We start from the raw sequence: 22,079 nt of genomic DNA on the forward strand, positions 1-22,079 counted from the left end.
GGTTCTCTCTGTTTATACTCTTTAGCATGACTAGTACCTTTTGATATGAATTTTAGTTGGGCTATGTTCAGAAATTTAACTATTTTGGAAAATCTTGGTGGCCCTGAAAAGGGTCGATGGTAGTACCCCTAGTAGCACGCTTGTCTCTAATCGGTTGTGGAAACTTCTATACGACTGATTTCAGTCATAAACAAGTTGCTGCAACTTATTATAGTGGAAGTGTGCTACTCGGGACAGGCTTAAAGTCTTTGGAAGATGATGTTGACGTGTAGGCAGCTAGATCAGCAAATCGGACCGGACACACCCAACTGAAGCTCCTCCCCTTTTTAGTTTTTCTCGTTAAACTCTTCTCTCAACAAATCTTGGTAAATCTTAGCCTTTAGCAGAAAGACGCTTAACGCTTAACTTAGCCTTTAGCAGAAAGACGCTTAATTTTCTCTACTGCGCCAAATCAAACGAGTAGAAATAAGAAAGGGATGTCGGTTACGCGCTCGAATAATTTAAAATTCTGTAATGGAATTTAAGGCATTCATAGAAAATAGTGTAATTTCATGTTTTTTGGTGGTCCTTCGAAAATGTCGAACAGCAGAATTGCAGCCAGCAAGTGTAACCCAAGAACCAAAAGCGGTGCACGACGACTGAATTAAGGGGCTCAGAAGTAGAGAGGTGAAAGTCAATTCTCTTCATCGATTTTCTCTTTTGATGACCATGGCTTTAGCTAACCTATTTCGTACTATTTCTGCTATACTCTTCTATCATCCAGAACCACAAACGTTCCAATTAATGTGTTTGCCGTCGAGTTATTAACGAAACAGAAAGTCGATGAAGAGAATCGATCAAAATCACTTGCCCCACCCCCCCCCCCCCCCCGCTGAGCAGTGTGTGTGGTCGTTGGGGGCGTGTGGTTCTGAATATGGCGATGAGTGTGCAAAATGTTACGCAATTGCATCCTCCCTGTTTTTGGTGGAATTGTTAGTTATTTCGACGCTTTTGGACAATTCTTGACATTTACCACTTTTTCAATAGTTTCTTGTTGAAAATCAACAGGGCTATCGATGCGTAGAAATATTTCTGATGCATTGGTGATAAACTTATTGAAATTGGTCCAGAGGCAGCTGAGTTATTAACGTTGAAAAACTTTCATAATTTCGTTACATGTTCCATTTTTGGTTTTCACAATGTGTATCCCCATATAGAAATCACAGACGTAGTCCTACGTCAAAAAAATGCGAGAACTTTTAGCAAGCAGCGATATATTCAAGAAATTCCAGAGAACTTCTAATAAATTTAGATAGTTTCATGATATTCAGCGAAGTTCCGAGTACTTCGAGGACGATCAGATAGCTTCAGAATAATTAAATTAACTTAAGCAAATTCGTAGCGACATAATTCCGTGGAATTATGGGGTATTCTAATAATTCTATGATTCATCCGAAAACGTCAGGGAATTTTGAATATATGTATCAGAAAATTTGCTGTATTATCAAACAAATTTAGAGAACTTCAGGTAGGCATAGATAAGTTCAGGGTAAATAAGTGAGCGTTTATAATGGTTAAAATACTTAAGGAAAATTGTCGAAACTTCAAGGAAAATCCATTATTTTCAGTAAAGTTGCGGGTTCTTAACATATACAGATCAATTCAGGGCAGTCTAGAGAACTTTAAAGAAATGCAGTAATTGTTTAGGCAGTTTTAATAACACCAGGAAAGTCTAGACTATTGAAGAAGCTTTAAATTAGTTTCGATAATTTAATGGAAGTTTCAGGAACTTCAGTGAAAGTCATAAAACTATATTAATTATTTCGTTCTGAAAATTGCGGGAGCACAAAAGTTCCAGAAATTTAGAAAACTCCGAAAACTTCACAGAAGAACAGTGGTCTTCAGAAACATTTCGAGAACTTCAAAGAAATATAGGGAGCTTAAGGGGAGATCCGCGAACTTCAGGGATTTTTATGAAAATTAGCAAAATGCGGGAGCATTTGAAAGAAGTTTAGTAAGCTCCGAAAATTGGAGGAATTTCAGTTAGAAGTCAGTTCCATTAGTTTCAGAAAATTAGTGGGAAATTTAAAGCAGTTCCCAGATTTTCAGTAACTTCAGAGACGTTAAAAAGTTAATTGAGGTCTTCGCATAAGTTCACTGAAGCGTAAACATTTTTAGGACGGTTCAATTGAATTCAGTGCAGTACAACAAGCTTCGTGAGAACTGCAAAAACGTTAGAGCAGTTTTGAGAATTTCAGAAAAGAACAGAGAAGCTCAGAGCAGTTCCGTTAACATTAGAGAAGTCACATAAATTTTAAAGAAGTTTAGAGAATTTCAGCGAATTGTTAAACCTTTAGAGGAGATTCATGATCGTTAGAAAAATAAAGGAATCTTTAGGAAGTCCTATAAAGTTCAGGGAAGTTTAAGAATTTGATGAGTAGTATTGTTAGCATCAGGATAGTTTCTCAAACTACAAAAGAACTTCAAGGCAGTTTCATTAACTACAGGGAAAATTTGGGATCTTTCAAGTAGTTCTGAAGACCTCAAAATAGTCCATGACATATTCAATGGAAATTTCGATTAAGCTATCCTCCGAATTCAATTTTCTTTCAGTTTTCCTCGGAATTACCTTGATTCTCAGAATAGTTATTGAATTAATTTCAGATTTCCTTCTGAATCTCCCTTGGAATTTTACTCACATTGAAAGTATCCTAAGAATTCATTGGCATTTCTTCTCATAATTTGTGTGGCAAACTCTCCTGAATTAATTTTCCGGATTCATTTGAAGATGTTCTGGAGTTATTCTCAGATTTAATTGTAATCCTCCTTTTAGTATTTTCAAAAAAAAAATCGAAGGGCTTATGTTCCAGATTCGTTTTCTCCCACAAACTTTATGAAATTATCCTCAGAATGCCCTTGGAATTTTCCTTTGAAGTTCACAGGAGTTGTGCTCCTCAGGAATTCCAAAGAGTTTTCATTAAAATTTACTTTTAATTCAATTCAGGGTTTCTTGAAATTCTACTCAAAACTATCAGTCTTCACATGAATTCTTAAATGCCTCAGAACTACCTTGAAAGCAGATTGCATTTGATGTTTTTGCTGAAAGATTTTTTTCCCCAGAACTCCCTTAGAATGAGGTCCTTTTTTCCTCTGTTCGGGACCTAACACCACTGCGACCAGTAATTTGATCTATTGTAGTATATCCCGTGTCATTAGTTTAGTGCGTGTCGTATTACTCCATCACTACTGAGAAATGATGAAGTATTCGATTTTTTTACAGTAGTAATTCTTGCATTTATCGCAAGGATTCGACTCTAATTGAAAGGTTCCGCTATTTATACCCTTCGGAGTGTTGAAACACCCTCCAATGGCGCGCCCCGTTGTCAGTCAAAATTGGATTCCTTAGCAACAAAATTAAGGAATAACACCGATAATGACCATGCATCAGAACCCTAGTCTTGACAACTTAAAACTAGTGAACAACGAATAGAAGATTAGGAATCACATGAAGACTAACTAACTCATTTTTTCCTTGTTTCAAGATCATCCTCGGTCCAGGCAACCCGAGGACTTATCACTAACAACAAGGCATAAAAAGTAACAAGGATTAAGATGTGTTCCTTGGATTACTGAAAAATCCTGTTCCCCTAGTTTGAAGTAGTCAGGACCAGGCATGGAAAATCATTTGCATTCATTTCGTGCATTCATTTACATTCATTTGCCCCTAACTTTTTTTATCAAGAGAATTCCGCAAAATAATGTATAAAGCTTTTGTAGGTTTTGTTATTAGCTACAATTTTTGTTAACAACTCAAATCCGTATCTCTTATGCATGACAAACCAGAGCAAACAGAATCCACTACTGTGATCGACCCACGTTACGGGAGATAAGGTCCTTAGTAATTATAATAAAATTCTACGAGCCTTTAAAACTCTGCATGGAATTTGACTTCAGATTCTTGGAAATTTCTTGAAGTATTATAGGTTTTAAGTCAAGAACTAGTTCAAATTTAAAATTTATAGGAAATATGCATGTTCCGAAACAAAAAAAAAATGGGCATTTCAAGCCTCTGTTTTTATTATTATTATTTGTTTCTGAAGATTAATCCACTGTGAATCTACGAAGGTCAAAGGGTGAATGAAAATAACGAGAAAAATTAAATGCTTGTATTTTAAAATCTATTCTTTTCTTTAAAATACCCTTAGTAAGAAAATTATTAAATTTTCTGAGACTTCCAGGTATTTTAAGGAAAAAATAAATTTTCGGAGGATGCCCGGTTTTCCAGGTTTTTGCAGTTAGTAGAAACCCTGACTAATACCGTGGGCTTAGCTATAAATTTTCTATTGAATTTATCGCTCTAAAGATTTATATCGTACATACATGTTTTTGAGATTCTAATTGAATAAGTCTTAAACATCAAACATTTATTTAGTGTGCCATCATAACGACTACTTTTCTTCTCTTAGGTCACTTTTTAGTCACTATTTTTACAACTATAAGTCACTATTTAGTTACTTATTGCTTCAACATGGTCACTAAAATCACTTTTTCTAACAGCAGTGATCGCTACCAGCCCTGAAGTAAAAGTACATATATAATGGAAACTTTAACCAATGCAATGTTGACTTCATTTCAGACATGGATAATGAAGGCATCTTACTCCCGGTCATTGGGGGAAATGAAACACTGCATTTCATATTTGACAAATATGACAAAATAAATTAGAATGATTGCCCAAAACGAACGATTTTATACAACGGTTCATGGAAATCGAAGAAGAGAGAATCATGTTCCCTTGGCCTCCTCTTTTGGCAGAAAAAATATTCAAAGCTGTCGTTTGCACTTAACTAGATGGGTTGAAACTGGCTCTTACGACCTTCGACGACGAAAATTTTCCACCAAGAACCCCGTATTGTCTTTTCCCGTGTCGCGGCTGTATCTCGCAAAGCCACACCCTCGCCGTTCATCTTTACTGCTGCCACTCTTCGATCGCATCCTTCTCGAATGCATCCCCGGTGCGTCTTTGTTGTGTGTTGTTCTTACACCGAAAACGGAAACGGTGCATGGTCGGTCACCATAAGACGGCAGTGCCCGGATGGTGTGAACCATATCGAATGATGAAGATGGAAACACGCTTGCCAGCGTTCACGTTGTCTTTTTATTTTTCGCAGCGCATATTCTCGCACTCCAACAGACAGCATCACCACTGTACCTAGTAGAGTCGATATCGATGACGACGAAGATGTTCGGTTCGCTCGATTTACCAAGACACCCACCACCATCCCATCGCAGCTCACACAAAGAACGAACGGCAACGGCAGCAGCAGCAGTAGCAGAGCTGGCTTTCTTTCTTCTCGACACCAAATCAGTCGTGTGTGTCTCCAAGAGCAACAGACCGCATTTTAAGAAGTGTGCGAAACGGACTCCCGGGACCGTTCACAGTAGTAGCACTCCGAAGTTCTGGCAGGACGGATGGACGGATCTATACGTGATTTTCGTCGCAACATTGCCTCGCAGTTCCTCCTGTAGATTCCTGCGTGTGATTGTTTGGAATAGTTAATCGTTCTTAGTGGAGGAACCGAGTCCATGTAGTTTCCGGAGTGAGTTCTCGCCGGTCAAAAAAGAAAAGAAAATAGAAGTGGATCAAATCAATTGGTGGACAAAATTCCGATTCGCGATTCGCGAGTGAGTGTCGTCTTTGCGCCGTCGATTGTCGGGCCAACGGCCAAATTGCATAATCTCTCAGCGCGCAGGATTGCGTACTTGTGGTTCGAGCAAGTGTTGTTTGTTGTTTTCGTACCGCGGGACGAGAACTAGGAAATATCGTAGAAAAAAATAAATAAAAATAAAATTTCGCAGTTTGCGATCGTCGCTAACGAGAGAGGGAGAGGCACAAAGATAGGCGAGAGATAGGATTCCGTTCAAGTGTGGACGATAATAATAGCCCTGCGCGAGTGAAATTTGGACGTGCGCGTAATACTTGGCTCGGCGAGACGTCCTTCTAGGCTATACGCCCCCACCGTCGTCGTCGTCGTCGTCGTCGTCGTCGCACTGCTGTACGTATAATTGAGCAAAAGAAAATTGAGTTTTTGTTTGTCGCCACATCAGTGAAAGCCTGCGACCGATCAGTTCAAGGAAGTTTATTACAGCGAGACAGAAGAGGATCATCATAACACAATGACCAGTGCCTTGTGCTACATATCGTCGTCGACGCTGACCCAATCCTGGCCGCATAAGGGCAATTTTGGTAAGCCTTCATTTCCCGACTTCGTCGTCGTCGGTCGTCCGTTGATGAATATGATGTAACGTAATCACAACCGGTCAATAAACCAGTCGGAATGTGCTGACCTTTCCCAAACGAAAGAATGTTGTCGAATCGCTGCTGCTGGTTCTGCGCTGAACAGCAGCGCCATCTTCCGTTCCATTCTCGGAGTGTTGACGGTGGGGTAGCAATATAAATCGCACTTAACCAGCACGCAAGAGCTGGCTGTTGTTCTGGGTGTACTGGTTTTACGAGCGAGAGGGAGTATGCAACAATTATGATGCCGGTCGCCGTCATCGTCGTCCGTTGTTTATGACGGTACTTGTGCGTTGGTGGGCAATCGGGGCGCCTTGTCGATCGAGGAAGTCGCCGTGACCGCCTCCTGTGTGATGGTGCAATTCTGAGCTAATTTTGTTGCGAGTGATTCATCGGGAAGGGCTAGGGAAGTCGGTTAGGGTTTGTAATACCGGGTTCTTTTTGGGGAAAAGTTGATTTGATGCTTGAAAGTTTCAAGCAATTAAAGGAGTTGGCAAGGGGTTTCCATATTTATCACCTGTCAATGCTGAGCGGTGTTTCGTGGATGTTAAAACCAGTGGCGTTTCCTTAACCTCAATCTACCTGTGCACCAGCTCTCAAAACATAAACAACTATCAAAATATTGCTTGCAATGGATAGATATCGAGTAAACTAGAAGATTAAATGTATTTTTCAATCGATTCGAGTATGAATATGGCATTAAATCTGGTTTTGAAAGTTGGTGCACTATTAAAAAAGAAGGTTACGGGACGCCACTGGTTAAAACCATGTAGCTTGATCGAATTCTATAATTAATTTATTAATTGAGCGAAAATTAGGACAAGGAGTGTGCGTCTAATGCTTTTACCCCGAATTTGTTTTTGGTGTGACTAAATGCAATCGTAATAGGGTAAGTGCACCAGCTTTGGCCATAGTTTTCTATTTTAGTCATATCTCAGAAAAATGATTAAATCATAATCTTCGTGCGTTTTGTGGGCGATATGCATAATAGGATGGTTCAAAATAACGGTTTGGCCCCACTCATACCCATACTGTACTGGCCCTTTGAAGTTTATTAGTTCTAGCCCTTCGCTGTAATGATCTTCGGAAAAGTTTGCTAATTTTACTAATGTGAACTTTTCCCAGTTACAATTAAACTGAACACCGCATATTAATTTAACGTCAGATGATTTTTTTTCTGTCATGCTTCATCAACTGCTCAGCAGTTAGCATTGGTGTACTTGACTCGAAGAATAGAGCATTAAATCCAGGCTAATATATCATAAGTGCAAGATACAGTGTTGCCCTGAAAGCAGTCGATTGTTCATATTAGAAAGTTAACTGCATCGAAGTACATTAATAATTAATTGCATTGAAAATTTAATTCGGGATTGTGATATGAATATGAGAATTTACGTATTCTTGGCAACCTAAGCAGCGACCTTCTTTCTATAGCCTTTTCTCTAAGGAACGCACACACATGCAGTATTGGTTTGTTTACAATCTTTTGCTGCCAGCTGCTCTAACAATTTCAGTCGAAAGAATTGCCAAAAACTGTTTTGAAACGCTTTCACAAAGTTTCAATCTTCTCTAGTGAGAGCGACTATTGTGGGCAACATCTTTTTATTCGGCAACCTTTCTATTTGAGCTGAGTGTTAAAAAGCTGTGCTTTCATCGGCAACTCGAAATCAGCAGCATTTTGTAATGCGTGTGTTTCATATCAAGAAAACCTTGCTAGATTGCTTTTCTCAGTGGTAAAAATTTAATCAAATTGAAGCTAAAAGCCTAAAGAATCGTTTAAATGCATTCAGCGAAGTGTTTTCGTATGAAAATCCAGTGAAATTAGCGTTTCAATTTGGGTTGCCGAAAATAGTCTGTCATGCCGAAGCCGTCATTTCCCCTATATAATAAATAAAAATTCAAGATGACAACATTTAAACTTCGAGTAGATTGGTGCGTCTGCTCGATCCAGCTGTATCCAACAAAAATCAATCCCTCGAGCGCATTGGAGCGCCTTTGAGTAAATGTAAGAATGGTGAAGAGTTAAGCTGCCCTAATAAAAATTGTATGGTTAATTTGCTTAACGACGTGTTCTGGGTATCATCCAAACCATTTGTGGAATAGTTCAATGATTTGGGCTATCGTTCGTTTATGGTTATTTTTTATTAGGGTGGGCTTAGATAAGGTAAGTATTGATCAACTCAGTTGAATTCAATTGGTTGGAAGGGCTGAGTCTGGTTCAACTTTTTTTCAATTTGGGTGAGTTGATCATCATGTCAGTTGAATGGCATGGTTGCCCAAACCCAGCTTTAAGAGAAGATGATATTTTTGTCTGAATACTTCTAGTTATTGTTCCTTATTGTGTTGATGTGCTCAGAACTAACTAAATGAGAATTTAGGATAATGGTCTTGCTTGGGAGGATTTTTTTTTCATTGCTTGGAGTTGTACTTTTATGATAGAATACCCGAGCAAAGCTGGAGATCAAATTGAAATCAAAATTTGCTGTTATGATGTAACTTATTTTGAATACTCCAGTTGATCTCATTTAAGTTGACTTAACGGTTAACACAGCAAAAATGAGAGCAAAATTTTACACTGTTGAAGCAAACGGAAAACTAATCCTGCTTTCAATGAAATCAATTTGATTACTGATTTTGCATTCATAATGTTTGACTGAATACGGGCCTGGAGTAAATGGTTAGCATTCATGCTTCTCACGCTGAAAGACTTGGGCTCAAATCTCACCCCGGGCAAGTCACAAATGACCTAAAATGTGTTAAACAAAACAAATAAACAATAATCATTAGTTCAACGACAGCTGAACTTCAATTAAATTTGAAACAAGACGTTAACAGCAGAACTTCAAGTTAAGTTGCTTTCATTTACAAAGTCTTGACTGCATAATAAAAGCACAATATGATGTCAGACTTATGTCGCGACATTTGAAATCAAAATGAGTTTTCATTATGATAGGAACTGCACACTTTAATATCGATTTGCTTTCATTTTGTTAACCGACTTTGCTCGGGTAATGATTCAAATATACGTAGAAAAGCATTTCCTTGACAGAGTTTATTCTAGGTCTTCATTGGAAACCTGGTCAGCTGGTAAAATTAGCTTCTCAGTGAAGTTTTAGTATTGTAATGGTGCTGCTATTGCAATTTAGATGGATTTAACTTACAGAATTGTGGAGGTGAAGGCGCTGTTTTCACGATTTTCCACCGGAAGAATCCGCCCACGAATTAGCTTTTGGCTAAGCGTATTATCCGGAATAATTTTCTTGCGGAGTTGGGACTCAAAATGTGCTCAAGACAAAAACAAATATAATGGGATTAAAAACAAATGTTTCATATGTAAAATGCGGGTGACTAGTGAATCGGGAAAACCGGAAAATTGCCGGGAAAAACCCAGAAGATGACAAATCTCGAAAAATGTACCTCGACCACTCTTGGAAAACCATAAGATTTCAAGACCCTTGGACTGGACTAGATTTTACAGTCACTTTAAAGAACTATTAGGAGAATTTTAGATTTTTTTTCCAAAACAAATTTGAGCAGATTTTAAAATGAATTTCTAGAGATATCAGGTAGGGGAATGAATGTAATGTCGGCCTAAATGCATCTAATTTGGGCCCATACATAAATTCAGCAATCGACTAAATTTTCAATAGTGACAAAAAATATCCATTTGTACCGCCGACACGTTCATCGAGATATAATTGATAAATAGCAGATTTTTAGCGATGAGTCCAATCTTAGATCCATGGGCCAACATTAGAGCCATTTCCCGTATTTCAGAGAATATTTTCTAGGGAGCTTTAAGAAAATATCCAAGAGAGTTTTTTCTAGAACTCCCAAGAGTGAAGAAGTCCAATCTTAGATCCATGGGCCAACATTAGAGCCATTTCCCCTATTTCAGAGAATATTTTCTAGGGAGCTTTAAGAAAATATCCAAGAGAGTTTTTTCTAGAACTCCCAAGAGTGAAGAAGATTCCAGGATTCGCGAAAAATACCTAGGGAAGCGAACTTGAGGGTACAATTCTAAAATAATTCTGCGATGATGTATAAGGAAATTCCGAGTATAATTCTAAGCGCATTTCAAATGGCATTTCTAGATAATTGTAATGAGAATTCCATGCAATTTCCAGAACAATTCAGTGGAGAACTCCAAGATAATTCTGAGCAAAATTTGAAGACAATTGGAAGAGAAAAGGTATTACAAGTTTTGCTCACAAAAGCTCCTAATATACCCTTTCCAATTGTTGGTCGAGAATTTGAGGTGAATTGCATGGGAATTTTACGGAAAGTTTCAAGCAAATTAAAAAAATTGAAGCTCCAGGGAATTCTTAAGCTCCTAACGAAAGAGTTTAAAATTCAAAGAGAATCTAAGGATGAATTTTAAGATTTTTTGGAGTGTTCTACAGAAAATTTCTGAATTGTTATAAAGAAATTTTCATGGGACGTCCATAGAGAAATTCAAATTTATTTATTTGTGAAAAGAGATTAATCTAAAGTTAAAATTTTAAGTGAAATTTACATACACCAATTGTGACGACTTCGAACGTGTCGCAGAACAAATTCAAGATCCAGCAAAAGTGCTGCTGTCTTAGAAATGATCCATTTCACCTTCGGCTCAATCGCATTCAGATTTATGCTAAGTTCAAATACCTAAACCGGGAAATTTTTCAAAATTCCGGGAGAAAAAACGAGGAATTGTTAATCGAAATTTGCCGGTCACCATGAAGATGGAGGAGATCTGGATGAATGTTTGTCACAAGGGTTGAGTTTGGAAGCAGTCAGAAAAGAACTTCTAAGGGTGAGAAAATTGCCATGCCAAGGACCTCTACTCATCTCATGGAGTAAATAGAGGTAAGAAACGGATCATGAACTTGCTGAATACTGATTAAGCAGGCCTTTTTTGTAGATTTAAATCGAGAAGGTTGCAGTTTCCTTCACACGTCTTTTTCAATCGAGGTAACATCCTGGCGTTTACCACATTTAAAATGTGTGTATTTTAAAAACATACGGTTCCTTCCCGTTTTTGGCAACATGCGATTTTTTGCATTCTATAAAATGTATCGAACGCTTAATTCAATTTGAAATTGTACTGGACCATAAAAAAACGTCTAGAAAGCACTAATATATATCTGAGAAGTAATAGCTAAGTCTTCGGAAAAAAAAAATAGGCTAGCCCTACTGCCCTGTGCGGCATAACAATCCCATTAGCACCTTTTGGCGATAATTAGTTATACATTGAAATAGATTGTCACGTACAATCACTTTACAATGTACATGAAACGTTTCTTACTTCGTTCAGAAAATGTGACGGAAAATTCCAAGACTATGTTTATTCCATGTATAAGAGTCCATCAAAACATCTTCAAAAGCGTTTTTCTCAGCTTGCTGTTTTGACGAATGGGCTGAAAATAGCTATGTGAAAGACTTGCAATCTTTTATAAACTCAAATACAGAAGTTAAATTTCGGATTTGAATTAACATATGGACCACCCTAATCCAATTTTGTAACAACCAAAACCACAGTGTGTGTTGATAAAGGCCAACCTAGCCAATGTACTCAAGACATATTATGTTGTAGCCGGTGCCGGTGGTGTAGTGGTAAGCGTGACTGCTTTCTAACACCGCAATGGGTCTGGGTTCAATCCCAGCCGAGGTCGGTGGGATTTTTCTGAGGCATAAAAATCTCTGGTCACGTCTTCCTTCGGAATGGAAGTAAAAGCCGTTGGTCCCGGCCCATGTGTGTTGTGAATGGGTGCGATATCCTACGCAGGTGTGGAAGCTGCCTTCCTGCACATTCGGTTGCCGTCAATGGATGGCAATCGATGTCCGTCGGTGATTGGCACTAGATTGCAGAACAGAGACCGACGTTAAATAAAGGAAGAAGAAGATATTACGTTGTACACTTCTGAAAATTTACGTGAAATCCTACATACCATTCTGATGCATGCTTTCTTCCGCCAAAACATTCCTGGGGATACATTATGTATGAAGATCGAAACGACAAACAAAGAACAAAATTTACTTCGTTCGACTTCATTAATAAAGCCCCGTATTTGTGTTTGCAGTAGGCTCATTTTTTCACTGCCTTTGCTTGTATGGTTATGTCCATTCCCCTACTAGGACCGTAATAAACATTGATGAACTGATGTTCATTGTCAAGATTACTAAAATACTGTTGATTGCTATCCGTCTTCCAATTTATCATCAGATTCCCAATGTCAGTATCTCTGGTATTGCGCTCCCTTTCCTACCGTACAAGTATGACATATCTGTTGCCTCATAGGTATTTCCTTGTACCTAGTAGATCTTTACTGGCTGCGAGCCAATAAATAGTCTTAAATATGACAAGTCAGCTTTGTAACCAGATTTTTTTTCGACACTCCGGTTGACACAGCATCCCATTTACCCTGAACCTTCTTCGTACTAGAAAACTTCTTCCCTTGCAATCGATCCCTAAACTCAGCAATCTCGGATTTTTCCATAAGGACAAACACCTCTGATCTCTGAATCATCATTATCATCATCATTATCATCATCATTATCGTCTACTCGACTGCTGCGTACCCCGTTCGACATTATGTCACTTTTGTTTTTACTCGCGACTTCTTCCGTCATCCGGGCGGAGATTGACGGCAGCATCCTTCACCGACGATGACATGTGGATGTTGTTGTGTCGATCCCTATTGCAAGTAACAAGCAGCATCCACTTCCTTTTTTTGCGCGCCATCGGCCATAATGTCCGTCCTCGAGTTGAGTCGAGACCGATCGACCGTGCTGTGAACGCAAATGACGCATCGCTCAATCTCGTGCTGCTTGTTACTTGGGTACTTCCACTTACTGCGCCCGCGATTTCAAGAAAACAACATACTCGTATGATCTGATCCGCCGACTCCCTTTGTGTGGGGTAGACCACCAGACTCTCGGTTCAATGGATGTGGATGTCTGTCTACCTACTCTGTCACTGGCTGCGTGTCGTTGCGCCCTATCTTTATTGTTGTGTTGCGGTGTAACATCGGTCGTCCGTCGTAGGTCGTATGCAATGCTATATAGCACTTTCAGTGAGCGGTAATTCAATCAAGAACTTCCTTTTTGGAGACATTTCGCTGCTAGACTGGAATGAACCCCGGACGTATCCATGATGGTGGTTGCTTGCTGTGCGTATTCTTAGGACGTTGTTTGTTGGAAATGGGAGAGCGATGAATTGAGTTGTCGTGCCAGCAATAAAGGTTAAAGTTGAAGTTAAGACGTGTGCTTGTGTCCGGTTTGCGTCATATCTTAATAGGTCTAATTTTAAAATTACATGTTTCTAATTATTTTTTTCTCTCTCTCTCTTTGCAGGTATGTATCCCGCAAACTATGGATATGATTATAATTCGATTTCGGTAGGATTAAACTAATTATAATATAAGCGTCACAGCAATTCAGTTATTGAGCTATTTCTGGCTAGTACATATAAATACAATGCCCAATCGATCATATTTGAATATGGGAACGTGAGACTGTTTTGTCAATCATTAATGTCAATGGCACGAGTGAATTTTTGATGCGCAGTTTTCAAGAACAAATCCTACTTTTTTATTAGTATTGTTTCAAGGCGATGTTAAATGGATCACATTTTTTAAGATAACTCAAAGTACCAAAATTTTGCATGGGACTGTTATGCGAATAGCGGCAGTACAGTAGTGTTCCAGATTTGGCAAAATTACAAAAGTTTAACATAAGTCCAGTAATATTGTGTGGTAGATGTGCTTAGAAGATTTTAAAGGAAGGGATGAAAGTGGGAAGGTGAAACAGAACTATTCCGTAGACGTCAAAGCAAATGGTTGGTATGGCTTTTGAGGCTTTTTCATATCCGATGAGCTTTATAGATACGAAAGAGTTCTAAAGAAATTTGGTTATGGTACGATGGTTACCAGGAATTTGAAAAAAAGGCGGGAACCGGAATAAACCAATGAACCTTAACATGTTCCAACAAACATTGAAAGTTGAATAAGAGCTTGCGCGCCTATTCAGCTCTTAATCATCTTAAACCATTAAAATTCTTTTCAAAATTTGATTTGAGCTTACGCAAAACTCTCCTCAGAAATCCTTTGGAATTTTCTTGAAACTTTCTTAAGAATCCCATTTAAATTCTTCAGTTTTTTTTTAATTAACCTCATATAACGATTCTTTTGGCATTTTCATCGGAATTTGCTTAAAGTTCTCTTCTGAATCTCACTCAGTATTCCTTTGTTTATATTTATTTTGAAAAGCAGAATCACCTAGGAATTCTCCTTGAAGTTCTCATCAGGACTTAATCTCACAATTAATTTGTGATTCTTGTCAAAGCTTCGTTGGTTTTTTTCTCCGAGTTCTTTTCAGAATTTGGAATTTTCAAAATTCTAAAAAAAAATCTTCAAATCATTAGAACTCTGAAAATTTTTCCAATGCTTAAAATTTTGTGCAATGCTTAAAAATTTTTCAGGGACTTTTTTTTTCAAATCTAGTATGATGGGAGGGATCTAGTATTTTTCTCATTCTCATATTGTTGGAAAAAAATGCAATCCTGTTTTTTACTTCTAAATCTAGGATAGATTTTCACAAATCTAAAAAAAATCATATTCTAAGACTCTCAAGCCTCAGAATCTTAAAAAATTAAATTTGTTTTAAAGATTTCTGTTTAACATCACGATGCATTACAAAATTTTCTTGCTCCGAGATCTTTGTATTAAGTTCAAGATGTCTGTACACTCACCTAAAAGGGCCTGGGTTCCCTCGGTATAATGACCCATTCGGCAGCATAGCGTTCGGCTATGCGACCTTAAACAAAATCCTTGACTCTGATACTTTATAAATTCTGGTGCTTTAAAATCGTACGAGGACTCAAGGCTAAAAAGAGTTATTCAAATTGATTGTAAGTTATTCAAAAATAACATGGTATTGCAATCATTTCAACACATTCGCCTTTTAACGGGTATATTTTTGAGATTTGAACCGAGAAAACCGGGAAAAATCGAGAAATTTAAAATGAAAATTCACAAGACATATGACATCTGATCATTATATTGAACAAACTTATTCGATAGCAAGTTTAATGAATTTCCATAACGCCGGGCTACTGGACCGGGAAAACGGAGAAAACTGGGAAAACCAGGAATTGAGATCAACCGGGAATTTGATCGAGTCCTTAAAATATGTTGTTTACCTATTTAAATCTTAATTTATTTTGAAAATTTATTATTAAGATCTTGATGGTTTTTTTACGTGACTTAATTTTGAAATGTTTTTATCTGTTCAGGATATCAGAGATCTCTTTTTTTTTCGGCGTTTCAGGATATGAAAATAAGAATTCTTTAGGTCCTTGATTCTTGAATATTAAATGTTATGTCTCTCGGTTATGTCTTAGATTTTCTAAGCATAAAATATTTTTTATTTAAAAATTCTAGAATCTTGAAAATGTTGCGACGCCCAAAGTCTGGAATAATTTTCCATTCCATCAGATCTCGACAATTTTTTGCTGTTGTAAATTTGAGTTTTATATCTCGAAATATACATTTTTTTCCTAATCATGAAATCACATAATATTCAGAAATGCGTACGTTTATTTTTTAGGAGAAAGATTTAAAAACATAAGTTTAATTATTTTTCATCAAAGTAAGTCGTTTTTATCAAACCGGGAAATCTATCATGGAAAACCGGGAAAATACGGGAATTAACAATCTTAAATTCAATGGCTCCATGATAACGTGTAATCAGGGTCTAAAGACAGGCCAAGAATGGTTTGAATAACTTGAATATTCCGAATTTGCTGATCTCTCTCAACTGAATATTTTGTTCGATACCTTTTTTCTTCTATTTCAACGTTTTAGTAATTTGAATTTTTCTTTGAGTATTCCTGGATTTATGTCCAGGATCATAGGCTTAAAGCGGCAAAGCACTTTTGCCCGCCATTTATACACCCCTTACGTTTATATTTTTTGTAATTGTGCTAAACTAGCTCAAATGTTTTCTAAGCTTGCATTGAAATCACTGGTTATGGAGGATGATATGTCTAAATCTTGTTTAAATTTGAAACTATTGATATATCTTGATTCTCTTTAATTTGGCCATTGTTGCTCACATCCCTAGGCATAAGTGTATTATGGTCTTGACTTATACCCATTTTTTTCGGTCTTCAGAAGAATCATAAGTCCTCAGACTTACCATTTATATTTTGTACGGCAGTTATATAGACGCAATATCAAAACGATTAAATGCTCTAACAACCTTGGAAAGATGTAGGTACTCAGATTTACTGTCCTGCTTGTGCTTTTTTAGTAAGAGAAGCGGAGCGACGGGCTAGAATTTAGGATGAGCTTCCAAAAGATGCTTCTTTTAGAATCTACTTTAGAAGCTTATTTTAGAAACGTCCTTAGCAGATTCGTTTAGAATCTTCTTTAGATGCTTCTTTTAGAATCTTATTTAGAAGCTTCTTTTAGAATTTTCTTAAGAAGTTTTTTTTTATAATCTTCTTTAGAAACTTCTTTTAGAATCTTCCTTAGTAGCTCTTTTAGAATCTTTTCCCTTTATTTAACGTCGGTCTCTGTTCCGCAATCTAGTGCCAATCACCGACGGACATCGATTGCCATCCATTGACGGCAATCGAATGTGCAGGAAGGCAGCTTCCACACCTGCGTAGGATATCGCACCCATTCAACACACATGGGCCGGGACCAACGGCTTTATTTCCCTTCCGAAGGAAGACGTGACCAGAGATTTTTATGCCTCAGAAAAATCCCACCGACCTCGGCTGGGATTGAACCCAGTCCCATCGGGGTGTTAAAAAGCAGTCACGCTTACCACTACACCACCGGTGCCGGCTCCTTTAGAATGTTATTAAAACTCCATGCTTCTTTTAGAATCTTCTCTAGAAACTTCTTTTAGAATCTTCTTTAGAAGCTATTGTTAGAATCTTCTTTAGAAGCTTCTGTTAGAATCTTATTTAAAAGCTTCTTTTAACAATTTTCTTTCATAGCTTCTTTTAGAATCTACTTTAGAAGCTTGTTTTAGAATCTACTTCAGAAGCTTATTTTAGAATGTTCTTTTAACATCTTCTTTAGAAAGCTTCTTTTAGAATCTTATCGTGGAATCTTCTTAAGAATCTTCTTTTTGAATCTTCTGTAGAAGCTTTTTTTAGAATCTTCTTCAGAATCTTCTTTATAAAACTTCTTTCAGAATCTTCTTTGGAAGCGCCTTTTTAAATCTTCTTTTGAAGCTTTTTTTAAATCTTCTTTAGAAAGCTTCTTTAGAAAACTTCTTTAGAAATCTTCTTTAGAATCTTCTCATGGAATCTTCTTTAGAAGCTTCTTTTAAAATCTTCTATAGATGCTTCTCTTAGAATTTTCTTTAGAAGCTTCTTTTAGAATTTTCTTTAGAAGTTTTTTTTTTATATTCTTCTTTAGAAGGTTCTTTTAGAATCTTCCTTAGTAGCTCTTGTAGAATGTTCTTAAAACTCTTATTTTAGCATCTACTTTAGAAGCTTCTTTTAGAATCTTCTTTATAAGCTTCTTTTAGAATCTTCTATATACGCTTCTTTTAGAATCTTCGTTAGAAGCTATTGTTAGAATCTTCTTTGGAAGCTTCTGTTAGAATCTTCTTTTAGAATTTTCTTTCGAAGCTTCTTTTAGAATCTACTTTAGAAACTTGTTTTAGAATCTACTTCAGAAGCTTATTTTAGAATCTTTGTTAGAAGCTTGTTTTAGAAGCTTGTTTTAACATCTTCTTTAGAAAGCTTATTTTAGAAACTTCTCGTGGAATCTTCTTTAGAATCTTCTTTAGAAGCTTCCTTTTGAATCTTCTTTTGAAGCTTCTTTTTAAATCTTCTTTTGAAGCTTCTTTTGAAATCTTCTTTATAAAGCTTCTTGAAGAATCTTCTCTTCTAATCTTCTTTAGAAGCTTCTTTTACAATTTTCTGTAGATGCTTCTCTTAGAATCTTCTTTAGAAGCTTCTTTTAGAATCTTCCTTACCAGCTATTTTAGAATCTTCTTAAAACTCTTATTTTAGCATCTTCTTTAGAAGCTTCTTTCAGAATCTTCCTTATAAGCTTCTTTTATAATCTTCTTCAGAATCTTCTTTGGAAGCTACTGTTAGAATCTTCTTTGGAAGCTTCTTTGGAAGCTTCTGTTAAAATCTTCTTTTAGACTCTTTTTAAGAAGCTTCTTTTAAAATCTGCTTTAGAATCTTCTTTTAGAATCTTCTTTTAGAATCTTCTTTAGAAGCTTCTTTTAGAATCCTCTTTAGAAGCTTCTTTTTTAATCTTCTTTAGAAGCTTCTTTTTAAATCTTCTTTGGAAAGCTTCTTCTCTCGTGGAATCTTCTTTTAGAATCTTCTTTAGAAGCTTCTTTTTTAATCTTCTTTAGAAGCTTCTTTTTAAATTTTCTTTTGAAGCTTCTTTTGAAATCTTCTTTAGAAAGCTTCTTTAAGAATCTTCTCTTATAATCTTCTTTAGAAGCTTTTTTTACAATTTTCTGTAGATGCTTCTCTTAGAATCTTCTTTAGAAGCTTTTTTTAGAATCTTTCTTACCAGCTATTTTAGAACCTTCTTCAAACTCTTATTTTAGCATCTTCTTAAAACTCTTATTTTAGCATCTTCTTTAGAAGCTTCTTTTAGAATCTTCTTTATAAGCTTCTTTTATAATCTTCTTTAGAAGCTTCTTTTAGAATCTTCTTTAGAAGCTATTGTTAGAATCTTCTTTGGAAGCGTCTGATAAAATCTTCTTTAGAAGCTTCTTTTAGACTCTTTTTTAGAAACTTCTTTTAAAATCTGCTTTAGAAGCTCTTTTTAGAATTTTAAGATTCACTGTTTATTCATGGTAGTAAGCTCCAACCGGTATTATCCTCGGATTTAAACCCGATTTAGAATGTCCGCCTGTTTTGATGTCAACATTTTGCAGATCATCAAAACAGGGTCGGTATTAAAAAATAATCCTTGTTGGTGCTTACCGCCATATGAGAAGCTTATCATATTTTTTTTTTTCAGATGTATTTTGGTATTATTTAAGAATGAATTTTAGGGATAACACCAAGATGTTTTAAAAAAAAATGTAGCTTTGGAAAGAACTCTAAAAGAGTTTTGACTATAAATCAATGTCAATTATGTGAGTTCAGTGTAGGATTTTCAAGTAGCTCTGTGGAGAATTCCAAGACGATTGTGGAGAGAATTCCAGGATGAAAAATAAAAAATAAACTAAATACTGAATTTTAAGGAACAATTCCAAAGGAATTCCGATGATAATTCCAATGGCATCAAGAAATTCTAGAGAATTTTAAGGAAATTTCCATGCATAATTTTATAAGAATTTAGAAGAGAACTCCAAAATGTTTGTGAATAAAATTTTAAGGCAATTCTTAGGTGAATTCCTTGGTTTTTTGAGTGATCTGCAGAAAATGTCTGGACTGTTATAAATAAATTTTCAGGGACTCCACGAGAGATTCTCAATTTATTTTAGAAGAATTCTGAAATAAACTCTGCGATTCTAAAGGAAATGCTTGAGAATATTCCAATAAAATCCTGTAAAGAGTTTTAAGTTAATGTTCAAGGTAGTTAAAACGTAGACAAATTTTGAAGAATTCGAACTCAGAACCAAATTTGAACCTGGAAAAATGGTGCTGTTTTCGCAATGACCCTTTATTTAACCTAGTTATCTCTTCGGCTCTCGGTTTTATTCTTCTTCTTCTTCTTCGCATTTCAAGCTAATTGCTTATCACATATTACCTTATTGCGTGCTCTCAACATAGTGTTCTTGATGCTCTTCCACTGCTATTAATTGAAAGCTTTTGATCCCTGTGCCATTTTTGCATTAGTATAATTGTGTGGCAAGTACAATCATACTCTATACCTAGGGACGTCGAGAAATTTTCCAACCCGAAAAATTCCTAGATCGATCCTGGAATTGAACCCAGTCTCCATGGTCTTGCTTTGTAACTGCGCCTTTACCTAAGGGAGGCCCGGTTGTTTGCTTAATTTGAATGGTAGCACCACATTTAGCATAATAGCCGCTTGACATAATGCCCATTTGGCATAACTGCCGTTTGGCATAAATGCGGAAAAGTTCAGCTCATGATCAAAAGAAGGGAAAATTATCATTTGATGGATATTTTTCCTTATTTTGAATATGAGCTGTTTTTAAAATGGTTCGAAGAACCGACCATGATAGGGTAAATTATGGCTTCGGCACCCATTGACTATTTTCGGCAACCGAAATTGAAACGTTAATTTCACTGTATTTTCCCATCAAAACTCTTCGCTGAATGTATTAAGCCGATTCCTTACCTTTTCGGCTTCAATCTGATTACATTTTTACGACTGTGCAATCCTGTTATGCCATATTTTTCTTTAAATTAAACATACACACTACAAAATACGGCTGATTTCGAGTTGCCGATAATAGAACAGCTGGTTAACACGCAGTTCAAATGGAAAGGGTGCCGAAGAAAAAGAGACTGCCGACAATAGTCACACTCACCTGAGAAGTTTGGAGCGTTGTAAAAACATGTTCAACCCGTTTTGATCAATTCTGTCGATTGGAATTGGTAGAACAGCAAGCAGCAGATAAATGTCAACAAACAAACCTGTCATGTATGTGTGTGACGCTGAGAAATCGCTAATAGAAGTTCGGACGCTGCTTAGATTGACGAGAATACGTAAATTCCCCTACCTAATATTATTATTTTCACGTTTAAGCCAGATGGTAATTATGCCAAACGGCTGTTATGCCAATGGGATCATACTTGTCAAATTAATAGTAATGGAGAAAATTTCGGCCCATGGAAAAATGTAGAAACTAAGAACTACGGGCTAAGACAAATCTTTCTATCTCTTTTGTTTTAGGAGACGAATAATCTTGCTTTTTCTACAGTCAAATCCATTTATCTTCCTAAAAAAATATTGTTTTAAGTAAATTTTTGTCACTCCTTCACGATTACCTTCTTTAACCACACATGGCTGGAGGTGGATAAGGCCTTTCATCCACGCTTAGAAGGTATTACAGCTACCGACGACATTGCTTGCATTAAAATTACGTTGCAAAGAATCATCCCGCCGTACTGTAATAACTCGCTACATGAGCACACGTTACAAGAGAAGCTTACAAGGATGTCAAATATTGCACAACAACAAATGTGTGTTTTGGGGTATGTGTGTGTGTGGCTGTTACCGTGAACACACTTACAATACACACATCGAGAGGCTAATCATGCATTTAGGAAATGTTAAGCTCCTTCCTTCCTGTCGTCGTCTTCGTCGTCGCCTTCGGTTATGTTAACGAAGTTGACGCCGCCGATGACGGCGATGGCGATGATGGAGCAGAAGGCTTCTAAATACGGAAGGAAGACTTCAAGCTTTATGGTTGTGTCAACTTGCTCGGAAGTTTGGCTAATCTGTGTCATCACATCAGATGCGAGTCTTGGTGGGTAGAGGTAGTAGGTATTGACACTTGGTATTAATTAAATTAGTCTTAAAAAATAACGGAGTGTGTCGAATTGAAAAATATATATCATATTTTGTTTTTAATTATCATCACTCTTGGGTCATTCGTGACTTGTGAATTGAATTCGTGACTTTGGCGTCAGAGGAATGTGTAAGTATTCTTGATAAATTTTGATCTATAAATTTGTTTGCTATTCTCCTTCGCAAAATCGTCTGGCTATGACCAATGGCATGAGATAATCAATCCATGGGATTTCCCAACACTCATTTTTACCTAAAAACAATGAATCATCAAAACACAGTACGAAAGTAACCTTCCGTAATGCCCACACAAATTATTAAAGCCATAAAATTGGATT

General features: G+C 36.7%; 1 protein-coding gene across 5 annotated transcripts in view; it reads left to right on the plus strand.

The window, feature by feature from the left end:
- mnb (minibrain) overlaps nucleotides 1-22,079 on the plus strand; it is a 201,392-nt gene that overhangs the window by 89,881 nt on the left and 89,432 nt on the right. The window contains exon 1 of one of the 5 annotated variants that reach the window (XM_065225639.1): nucleotides 5,028-6,226. The exons of 3 other annotated variants lie outside the window; for them this stretch is intronic. In XM_065225639.1, the coding sequence (XP_065081711.1) occupies nucleotides 6,157-6,226 (70 nt within the window). In that variant the 5' untranslated portion in view covers nucleotides 5,028-6,156. Of the gene's footprint in view, nucleotides 1-5,027; nucleotides 6,227-22,079 lie in introns of those variants that run through there. One more of the 5 variants, XM_065225640.1, reaches the window with a different exon arrangement.

Source organism: Ochlerotatus camptorhynchus, unplaced genomic scaffold (genome assembly GCF_037179485.1).
Source record: "Ochlerotatus camptorhynchus isolate MF236.1 unplaced genomic scaffold, CSIRO-AGI_Acam_v1.1 ptg000232l, whole genome shotgun sequence".
Taxonomy (NCBI): Eukaryota; Metazoa; Arthropoda; class Insecta; order Diptera; family Culicidae; genus Ochlerotatus; species Ochlerotatus camptorhynchus.